This window comes from Leucopleurus acutus, assembly GCF_964270905.1.
Source record: "Leucopleurus acutus genome assembly, chromosome: 16".
Taxonomy (NCBI): domain Eukaryota; kingdom Metazoa; phylum Chordata; class Mammalia; order Artiodactyla; family Delphinidae; genus Leucopleurus; species Leucopleurus acutus.
Genome location: NC_139158.1, coordinates 48,440,031 through 48,451,467, shown reverse-complemented (window position 1 = coordinate 48,451,467; position 11,437 = coordinate 48,440,031). Strand labels below are relative to the sequence as shown.

General features: G+C 41.2%; 1 protein-coding gene across 1 annotated transcript; it reads left to right on the top strand.

Annotated features, from left to right (window-relative positions):
• Nucleotides 1-5,546: 5,546 nt before the first annotated feature.
• LOC309973039 (elongation factor 1-gamma) lies at nucleotides 5,547-6,954 on the top strand. The gene has a single exon (XM_082856959.1). The coding sequence runs from the start codon at nucleotides 5,562-5,564 to the stop codon at nucleotides 6,873-6,875; it is 1,314 nt and encodes a 437-aa protein (XP_082713085.1). The 5' UTR covers nucleotides 5,547-5,561; the 3' UTR covers nucleotides 6,876-6,954.
• Nucleotides 6,955-11,437: the final 4,483 nt, after the last annotated feature.

Below are 11,437 nucleotides of genomic sequence, written 5' to 3'. Positions count from 1 at the left end.
CAGTTGGCTCTCCATATCTGTGAATCCCTGTAGGTATTTATCAAAACTGTGCTGTTCAAAGGTATTTAAATACAATGTAAATGCTATGCAAATAGCTGTCAGCATGCAGCAAATTCAAGTTTTGCTTTTTAAAATTTCCTGGAATTTTTTTTTCAAGTATCTTTAACCCATGGTTGGTTGAATCCACAGATACGAAACCCATGACTACAGAGGGCTGACTGTAAACTAAAATAAACAGTTCAATCAGTGGGAGGTCACAACTTGACCTTGTGACTTGAAGTTATCTTCTTTGGTGGTAATTTCAATTTTTGTTTAAGCCACAGTCCTTGGAAGTGTGTCTCTAACCAGGTTTCCAGGGATGTACCCCTAGAAGGGCTCTTCGTTCTACATTGTCAGTGCTCTCCAGCCAGTGGGCACCAGGAACAGACCTGTGGTTGAACAAGTTGATTTATTACTCATGAAAACAAGGGAAACGCCATGGAGAAGTTTGAGGCCTCTCATTAAAAGCAAGATAAGTTTTCAAGTTTCTATACTATAGGATCTGGGCTTGAGTTGGGTGGTCTAGGGGGAGGTTCAAAGAATTGAATCTTTGCTCTGCAGGATGCTGTCAGAAAGTAGAGTCGATTCTATGATTGTGTGGCTTGAAGAAATCTTATTTAAAATTTGGAAGGCTTTTCTTCCCCAGGCTCTACTGTTGAGTTGGTGCCAGGCAGGGAGGAGCCACAGAGACCTGCTAGCGGAAGCCGGCCCGGGGCTCCCGCGCATTGAGTCCCCCATCACATGGAGAAGAGGAGCCGCGGCCATGGACAGATTTTGGAAGACTTCTGAGAAATTGTCAGCAGTGCCAAGTGTTGGAGAAACCTTTTCTGCCCCTTTGATAGAGTGAAATGAGCAAATAGAACCCAGCAGCAGGCTATTGAAGAGAGCAATCACAGGCTGTAAGAAGACACTCAATGAAATCTGTTGTGATTCACTGCTTATCACCTTGAGCTCTTGCCACTCAATGCCAGGAAGGCGTTGAATCTTGTACAGTGAGAGAATAAAATAAAAACCATGCAGCTCAAAACAGAAGCCTAAGAGGTAGCTAAGATGGTGGAGTAGGAAGACCTTGAGCCCACTTCCTCCCACGAGTGCACCAAAAATATAGCTACTTACAGAACACCTATCAATGAGAACAATCTGAAGACTAGCAGGAAATATCTTCTACAACTAAAGGTATAACAAAGGAACCACAATGAGATGGGGAGGAGGGACAGAGATGCAGCCTAGTCACAGGCTATTTTACTTGCCTGGAGTATGTCGGTGCAGCAGGAAGTGTTTGCTATAGTGCTGCTGAAGAGAAAATTCACATATTGTGATTCTTCATGTCAACTCTGGCCAATAAATTTAAACTGGTTTGCTGGGCTTCCAAAGAAGAAATGGTGTCATCCACAACATCTGCTAGGGTCAGAAATAAGTCTTGACATCTGCAAACAGTGACAGCTTTACTTCTTCTTTTCCGATTTGGATTCCTTTTATTTCCTTTTCTTCTCTGATTGCTGTGGCTAAAACTTCCAAAACTATGTTGAATAAGAGTGGTGAGAGTGGGCAACCTTGTCTTGTTCCTGACCTTAGTGGAAATGCTTTCAGTTTTTCACCATTGAGGATGATGTTTGCTGTGGGCTTGTCATATATGGCCTTTATTATGTTGAGGAAAGTTCCCTCTATGCCTACTTTCTGCAGGGTTTTTATCATAAATGGGTGTTGAATTTTGTCAAAAGCTTTCTCTGCATCTATTGAGATGATCATATGGTTTTTCTCCTTCAGTTTGTTAATATGGTTTATCACATTGATAGATTTGCGTATATTGAAGAATCCTTGCATTCCTGGAATAAACCCCACTTGATCATGGTGTATGATCCTTTTAATGTGCTGTTGGATTCTGTTTGCTAGTATTTTGTTGAGGATTTTTGCATCTATGTTCATCAGTGATATTGGCCTGTAGTTTTCTTTCTTTGTGACATCCTTGTCTGGTTTTGGTATCAAGGTGATGGTGGCCTCGTAGAAGGAGTTTGGGAGTGTTCCTCCCTCTGCTATATTTTGGAAGAGTTTGAGAAGGATAGGTGTTAGCTCTTCTCTAAATGTTTGATAGAATTCGCCTGTGAAGCCATCTGGTCCTGGGCTTTTCTTTGTTGGAAGATTTTTAATCACAGTTTCAATTTCAGTGCTTGTGATTGGTCTGTTCATATTTTCTATTTCTTCCTGATTCAGTCTTGGCAGGTTGTGTATTTCTAAGAATTTGTCCATTTCTTCCAGATTGTCCATTTTATTGGCATAGAGTTGCTTGTAGTAATCTCTCATGATCTCTTTTATTTCTGCAGTGTCAGTTGTTACCTCTCCTTTTTCATTTCTAATTCTATTGATTTGAGTCTTCTCCCTTTTGCAGATGACATGATCCTATACATAGAGAACCCTAAAGATGCTACCAGAAAACTACTAGAGCTAATCAATGAATTTGGTAAAGTGGCAGGATACAAAATTAATGCACAGAAATCTCTGGCATTCCTATATACTAATGATGAAAAATCTGAAAGTGAAATCAAGAAAACACTCCCATTTACCATTGCAACAAAAAGAATAAAATATCTAGGAATAAACCTACCTAAGGAGACAAAAGATCTGTATGCAGAAAATTATAAGACACTGATGAAAGAAATTAAAAATGATACAAATAGATGGAGAGATATACCATGTTCTTGGATTGGAAGAATCAACATTGTGAAAATGACTCTACTACCGAAAGCAATCTATAGATTCAATGCAATCCCTATCAAACTACCACTGGCATTTTTCACAGAACTAGAACAAAAAATTTTGCAATTTGTATGGAAACACAAAAGACCCCGAATAGCCAGAGCAATCTTGAGAACGAAAGAAGGAACTGGAGGAATCAGGCTCCCAGACTTCAGACTATACTACAAAGCTACAGTTATCAAGATGGTATGGTACTGGCACAAAAACAGAAAGATAGATCAATGGAACAGGATAGAAAGCCCAGAGATAAACCCACGCACATATGGTCACCTTATCTTTGACAAAGGAGGCAGAAATGTACAGTGGAGAAAGGACAGCCTATTCAATAAGTGGTGCTGGGAAAACTGGACAGCTACATGTAAAAGTATGAAATTAGATCACTCCCTAACACCATACACAAAAATAAGCTCAAAATGGATTAAAGACCTAAATGTAAGGCCAGAAACTATCAAACTCTTAGAGGAAAACATAGGCAGAACACTCTATGACATAAATCACAGCAAGGTCCTTTTTGACCCACCTCCTAGAGAAATGGAAATAAAAACAAGAGTAAACAAATGGGACCTAATGAAACTTAAAAGCTTTTGCGCAGCAAAGGAAACCATAAAGAAGACCAAAAGACAACCCTCAGAATGGGAGAAAATATTTGCAAATGAAGCAACTGACAAAGGATTGATCTCCAAAATTTATAAGCAGCTCATGCAGCTTAATAACAAAAAAACAAACAACCCAATCCAAAAATGGGCAGAAGACCTAAATAGACATTTCTCCAAAGAAGATATACAGAGTGCCAACAAACACATGAAAGAATGCTCAACATCACTAATCATGAGAGAAATGCAAATCAAAACTACAATGAGATATCATCTCACACCAGTCAGAATGGCCATCATCAAAAAATCTAGAAACAATAAATGCTGGAGAGGGTGTGGAGAAAAGGGAACCCTCTTACACTGTTGGTGGGAATGTAAATTGATACAGCCACTGTGGAGAACAGTATGGAGGTTCCTTAAAAAGCTACAAATAGAACTACCATATGACCCAGCAATCCCACTACTGGGCATATACCCTGAGAAAACCATAATTCAAAAAGAGTCATGTACCAAAATGTTCATTGCAGCTCTATTTACAATAGCCCAGAGATGGAAACAACCTAAGTGTCCATCATCGGATGAATGGATAAAGAAGATGTGGCACATATATACAATGGAATATTACTCAGCCATAAAAAGAGACGAAATTGAGCTATTTGTAATGAGGTGGATAGACCTAGAGTCTGTCATACAGAGTGAAGTAAGTCAGAAAGAGAGAGACAAATACCGTATGCTAACACATATATATGGAATTTTAAAAAAAAATGTCATGAAAAACCTAGGGGTGAAACAGGAATAAAGACACAGACTTACTAGAGAATGGACTTGAGGCTATGGGGAGGGGGAAGGGTAAACGGTGACAAAGCGATAAAGAGGCATGGACATATATACACTACCAAACGTAAGGTAGATAGCTAGTGGGAAGCAGCCGCATAGCACAGGGAGATCAGCTCGGTGCTTTGTGACCGCCTGGAGGGGTGGGATAGGGAGGGTGGGAGGGAGGGAGACGCAAGTGGGAAGAGATATGGGAATATATGTATATATATAACTGATTCATTTTGTTGTGAAGCTGAAACTAACATACCATTGTAAAGCAATTATACTGCAATAAAGAAAAAAAAAAAAGAAAGAAGTCTTGAACTTAATGCAACTTTTCCAGTTGCATTATCCCTACCATGGGAGTCGCCATTCCCAATGTATGTGTGTTACCCCATTGTATGTGTCTGTTATCCCTCTTGGAGTTCTCCCAGATAGTCTCTGTTTGCCTCTTTCTGGAGGTTTCTGGATATTTTTTGTTCAGGAAAACATGGTCTCCTGGAGGGGTAGTAATTTTAAATGTCTGAAAGTCTCTTAACAATTATCCTGAATATGCAGGATGAGTATGAGACAGACAATACACGCTAAGCTATACTCGTATTCAGGATCATCCTGATGGCCGCGGAAGCAGCAGATACTAATGGGGCATGAACTGTATTGGGAGTATTGGGTATTAATTTGCAATAGTATTGACCCAATATTTTATCCCTCAAGGAATTAAGCAGTTCCTGTAAAGCAGGCTGGAGTGTATCTTACTATTGAACCAGAGTCTAACATTAGTCCCCACTGGGGTAGGCTTTTTTGAGAGGGTTGTAATAGCTTTTAGCAGAAGCATTGTGTTGACATGGGTCAAGGTTCAATTCTTATAAGACTGAATTTGGGATCAGTTATGTGAGAGAAACATGTACCAGAAAGATCTGTAGTAGGAAATTTACCTTAACTGTTTACAAAACAGTTGTTAAATTTTTGTCCAGAAGAGAAAAATATACCACAGTGGTTTGTTTTTTCCTAAGTAGCAGAAGGTCATGGCATGGGGAAGAGTGGTCAAAAGTGACAGGACGAATTGGGAGATTGGGATTGACATATATACACTACTGTATATAAAATAGATGACAAATAAGGACCTACTGTATACACAGGGAACTCTACTCAATACTCTGTAATGACCTATATGGGAAAAGAATCTAAAAAGAGTGGACATATGTATATATATAACTGATTCACTTTGCTGTACAGCAGAAACTAACACAACACTGTAAATCAACTATACTCCAATACAATTTTTTTTTAAAGTGACAGGATGAAGATGAGGAAGATCATATTAAGATGTTGTCAGCCCCTTTTCTCTGCGGAATCACCATGGCGGCTGGGACCCTGTACACATATCCTGAAAACTGGAGGGCCTTCAAGGCCCTCATTGCCGCTCAGTACAGCGGGGCTCAGGTCCGCGTGCTGTCCGCACCACCCCACTTCCATTTTGGCCAAACCAACCGTACCCCCGAGTTTCTCCGTAAATTTCCTGCTGGCAAGGTTCCAGCCTTTGAGGGTGACGATGGATTCTGTGTGTTCGAGAGCAATGCCATTGCCTACTATGTGAGCAACGAGGAGCTGCAGGGAAGTACTCCCGAAGCAGCAGCCCAGGTGGTGCAGTGGGTGAGCTTTGCTGATAGCGACATAGTTCCCCCAGCCAGTACCTGGGTGTTCCCCACCTTGGGCATCATGCACCACAGCAAGCAGGCCACAGAGAATGCAAAGGAGGAGGTGAGGCGAATCCTGGGGCTGCTGGATGCTCACCTGAAGACAAGGACTTTTCTGGTGGGCGAACGTGTGACGCTGGCTGACATCACACTTGTCTGCACCCTGTTGTGGCTTTATAAACAGGTTCTGGAGCCTTCTTTCCGCCAGGCCTTCCCTAATACAAACCGCTGGTTCCTCACCTGCATTAACCAGCCCCAGTTCCGGGCGGTCTTGGGGGAGGTGAAACTCTGTGAGAAAATGGCCCAATTTGATGCTAAAAAGTTTGCAGAGAGCCAGCCTAAAAAGGACACCCCACGGAAAGAGAAAGCTTCTCGAGAAGAGAAGCAGAAGCCCCAGGCCGAGCGGAAAGAGGAGAAGAAGGCAGCTGCCCCTGCTCCCGAGGAGGAGCTGGATGAATGTGAGCAGGCGCTGGCTGCTGAGCCGAAGGCCAAGGATCCCTTTGCTCACCTGCCCAAGAGTACCTTTGTGTTGGATGAATTTAAGCGCAAGTACTCCAACGAGGACACACTCTCCGTGGCGCTGCCGTACTTTTGGGAGCACTTTGATAAAGACGGCTGGTCCCTGTGGTACTCTGAGTACCGCTTCCCTGAAGAGCTCACCCAGACCTTCATGAGCTGCAACCTCATCACTGGAATGTTCCAGCGATTGGACAAACTGAGGAAGAATGCCTTTGCCAGTGTCATTCTGTTTGGAACCAACAATAGCAGCTCCATTTCCGGAGTCTGGGTCTTCCGAGGCCAGGAGCTTGCCTTTCCGCTGAGTCCAGATTGGCAGGTGCACTATGAGTCATACACATGGCGGAAACTGGATCCCAGCAGCGAGGAGACCCAGACACTGGTTCGAGAATACTTTTCCTGGGATGGGGCCTTCCAGCATGTGGGCAAAGCCTTCAATCAGGGCAAGATCTTCAAGTGAACATCTCCTGCCATCGCCTAGCTGCCCGCACCTGCCCTTCAGGGAGAATGCGGGTCATTAAAGGAAACTGAACATCGAAAAAAAAAAAAAAAAAAAAAAAGATGTTGTCAGAGGACAACCCCAGGCGTGATTTGATTTGAAGGAGAGGAGAGAAAGGGAAAGGTTGCTGAAGGTCAGAAAATGTATCCTATTCTGACACCTTGGGTGAAAGCTACCCACTTCTGCACTCAGCGACATCTGGAGAATTCCTAAGAACCCTCAGTTTCAGGTCTCCTGAGGGAGTGACATCCAGTAGAAAGGAGGAAGTGACATGTCTTTTAAGTTGGGAAACAAGCCTAGAGACCATTGCCTTGAACTCTGTCAGTAATTTACAGTACAGGACCCTCTTCTCCTCAAGGGTCAAGGGCCATTTTTCTCTGATGCTTTTTCAAAGGACCAGATATCCAGGTCTCAGATCACCCAGTGACTGCTTCAGTGGTTGTTTGAGAAAGTGTTTGTACCTGCTGGTGATAAAGTCAGAGGTATTGTATGAGACCCCTGCAGTTATTACTCACGTCCGCTTATAGTAGAGTAGAATCTAGAACTGGAAGTAATTCTCAAACTCATAAGGCAGCTTGTTATTAAAGCAGAAGGAGATAGCTCATAAGACTGTTGAACACTAAAGGGAAAGTCTGAACTAAAAATCAGAGCGTAGAAAGTCTTGTCTCTAACTTTCAATTCTTTCTCAGCCTGGACATTACAACTTTATGATGAGTAATGAATCCTAAACACCTCAACCTTCTCTTTTTAGTTGTGAATGATTTGAATAACATGAAGAAAATCAGTACCTATTTTTAAACCAAAAATGTTTCCTTTTTTACAGAATTGATTCACTTTTCTTACATCCCCTACAAAAGAAAAGAATGTTTGTTATGTATGTTGGATTGATAGAGAACTCTACTCAAATTATGAACACAAGGAGATTAAGGAGCTTTAAAACTGTGGTCAAAGTAGATAAAAATAAAACTTTCCAGTTCATGGAGGTTGTGGGAAATGCTGTCTTCAACAAACACACTTATATTAACACTTCAAGAACCCAGGGACCTTCAAGTCCCACTGAATGGAAAATTCCCACAGTGTGGGAAGTGGGCTTCTCACCACAGGGACTGCAGAGTCCCTCTTCAGCAAAGGGCCCCTCTGTGCTCAGCAGATTTTAGAAACCCTAGCATTTTTGTCAGGGACCTATGCAAACACACTCGACTGAGGAAAGTGTAAGACTTGTTTTGCAAAGGAACAAAATTCAGGCCACAAAAATTTAGGAGATGCTCACAGCAGCAAAACACACTATATTTTAGTCACATATCCTATGATTTTATGGTCAACTCCTTTCTCTACAGAAAAATTAGAGGTGCTGCCACCTCTGTAAAACCTCAGCCCCTAATCCTCAGAGAGCATTTCAGAACTCTGAGAATTCTGATTCCCTATTGAATTGTACAGAAGAAGGTTTATGGAGCCATGGACCACCCCTCCTGTCCCTGCTGTTCCAGAGAAAACATTTACAGTAACAACAGAAGCTTCTTCCTTTTGTTTCTCAGTTCCACCCTTTCAGAAAAGGTCTCTGAGTTCTTCAAACATCAACCTGGATTATCTAGAAGAAACAAATGAGAGAAAAAATTATCTTTCTGGCATTTCAGTTATAAAGAGAAGCCCAGGTTCAGTGTCACTGCTATTGACCAAATCCCTGGCCTCAGGGATAGAATGTCTTTTCCTCTTGCCTAGAACAAAGAAAAAACATTTCATGCTAGACTCTTGGTGATGGAGGGTTCAGTTTCCAGGTGATGTAGTGATTACAAGCCAGTCCTTATTCTCACATAAAACTACTTGATAGCAGACATTAAAATTGAAGATTAAAAGAAAAATGGTTCATTTTTTTAAAATACTACTCTTCATCTCTGTCTTGATTAAACCATAGTGTGTCTGCTCTCCATAAGATCTGTGTCTGAGCTCTCTTAAGGTATCTGAGATGTCAAATTGTAACATGTGACTCCTGGAGAGCCCGTCCCACTAAAGAATATTCTAATTAGCAAGACTTCAGCTCATGATGCACTTAGAAACCAATGTTTTTGTTTTTTGTTTTTTAATTTAACTTAGTACTTAAAAAAATAGACTGCAAGACTTGTCATCCAAGAGTGAGTATGTTTGTTCTGTGACAGGTTTCAGAATGGATGAGTCATCTGATATTTGGTTTTTTTTAAATTAATTTTTATTGGAGTATAGTTGATTTACAATGTTGTGTTAGTTTCTACTGTATGGCAAAGTGAATCCGTTATACATATATATATATATATATATATATATATATATATATCTCCACTCTTTTTTAGATTCTATTCCCATGTAGGTCATTAGAGCACATTGAGTAGAGTTCCCTATGCTATATAGTAAGTTCTTATTAGTTATCTATTTTATATATAGTAGTGTGTATATATCAATCCCAATCTCCCAATTTATCCCTCCCCCCCATTTCCCCTGGTAACCATAAATTTATTTTCTACATCTGTTATTCTATTTCTATTTTATAAATAGGTTCATTTGTACCATTTTTTTAGATTCCACATATAAGCGATATCATACGACGTTTGTCTTTCTCCGTCTGACTTACTTCACTCAGTATGACAATCTCTAGGTGCATTCATGTCACTGCAAATGGCATTATTTCATTCTTTTCTATGACTGAGTAATATTCCATTGCATATATGTACCACATTTTCTTTATCCATTCCTCCCTCGATGGACATTTAGGTTGCTTCCATGTCCTGGATATTGTAAATAGTGCGGCAATGAACATTGGGGTACAGGTATATTTTTGAATTATGGTTTTCTCTGGATATATGCCCAGTAGTGGGAATGCTGGATCATATGATAGCTCTATTTTTGGTGTTTTTAAGGAACCTCCATACTGTTCTCCATAGTGGCTGTATCAATTTACATTCCCACCAACAGTGTAGGAGGGTTCCCTTTTCTCCACACCCTCTCCAGCATTTGTTGTTTGTAGAGTTTTTGATGATGGCCATTCTGACCAGTGTGAGGTGATACCTCACTGTAGTTTTGATTTGCATTTCTCTAATAATTAGTGATGTTGAGCATCTTTTCATGTGCCTCTTGTCCATCTCTCTGATACTTTTTTTTATACTGGGGTGGGAAGTTGAGGTCCAAGGGAAAACAAAAGATTAGGGAAAGAATGTGGAGGAATAAAAGGAAGGGAAAGAAAGGGGGAAAGGTTGAATAGGAGAGACAGAAGAATTGCACAGTAGAATGAATCCCACTGTTAAGTGATCTCATCCTTCCCTGATAGATCAGCACATTCAGAAATCTATTTACCTCAACAAAAGATGCATCTTTGTTACCTTTTACACATTCTAGTTGTTTCTTTGGGGTTATGGTGAGCTCCAAAAAAATCATCATTTTGGGGAGGAGAAGCAACCTAAATGGTATTAAACAATAATGATGAATTTTAGAAAGTATGCTAGTGAATACATACATATATCTACAAAAATAAAGCAATACCTCATTCTCAGCTCAGTCATACAATCTTTGATCCTTGGTCTGGAGTCTAGACAGTAGGGGAAAAAAATGAGTCAATAATTCAAGAGACAAAAATTGGAGCCAATATTATTTGTCATTGTCTTGGTTTGGGATCTTCCAGAGGTGGACAATAAGACAGGAATTTGAAGCAATTAGTGCATCTGGGATGTGAAGGAAACATGGGTAGGACAGTGGGGAAGTGAGACAGAGAAGGGAAGTAACCCCATAATGATATCAGGCCAGTTATCGCTGGAGTAACTGCCGTTCAGTCCCATTGCAGAGCTCTGGAAGGCAGTGTAGAACATACGCTTCAGCGTCTTCTCTCTCCAAGGGCAAGGGAGCTGGGACACTGATGACTGAGTGCTGCTTCCAGCACCTTCCATGGGCAGGCAGAGCCAGCCTCAATGACTAGAGAAAGCCCCCCTTGTACAGTGACACAAGAACTGGGAGTTGGAATCTGTGGTGGGAGAGAGGGAATTGTATGGGCACCAACACTGTCAGGGCTGAATGGAAAGAAAGCATTGTCTATCGTACTCTTACTTTGTATCAGACCCAGCAGTTGACTTCCACATAACACAAGCTGTTTTACAGATACATCGCTTTGAGTGACAGATCATTAAGCATCATTAATCAGGGGCCAACTGAGTGTTAACGTTGCCAGTGCTGCTTCCTTTAGACCTTCTAGCGAGGTACCAAAGCACCAGAAATATGAGATTATCGTGGATGTTCTGTCTTTCTTGTCTCGAGACAGATCTGTAATCACCCAGAGGTGTCCCGTGAGTGCAGTTTCCATGTCCTTTATTCTCATGAGGCTCTGAGAATAAGGATTATCTCACTGGTGAGGAAGCAGCCTGAGAGATTATGTACTTCACCTTACGACTGCTAAGAGCTACGGACTCGACCCACTCTCTTCCTTCTCTTTTCTCTTTTCCACTAGACCTTGCTGTACTATAAGACTAATGCCAGTTGGGGGAAGATTTTAGTTAAAGTTCATTTAA

Excerpts from the sequence above, each read along its gene's own strand:
- LOC309973039 (XM_082856959.1), top strand. The coding sequence starts at position 5,562 with ATGGCGGCTGGGACCCTGTACACATATCCTGAAAACTGGAGGGCCTTC.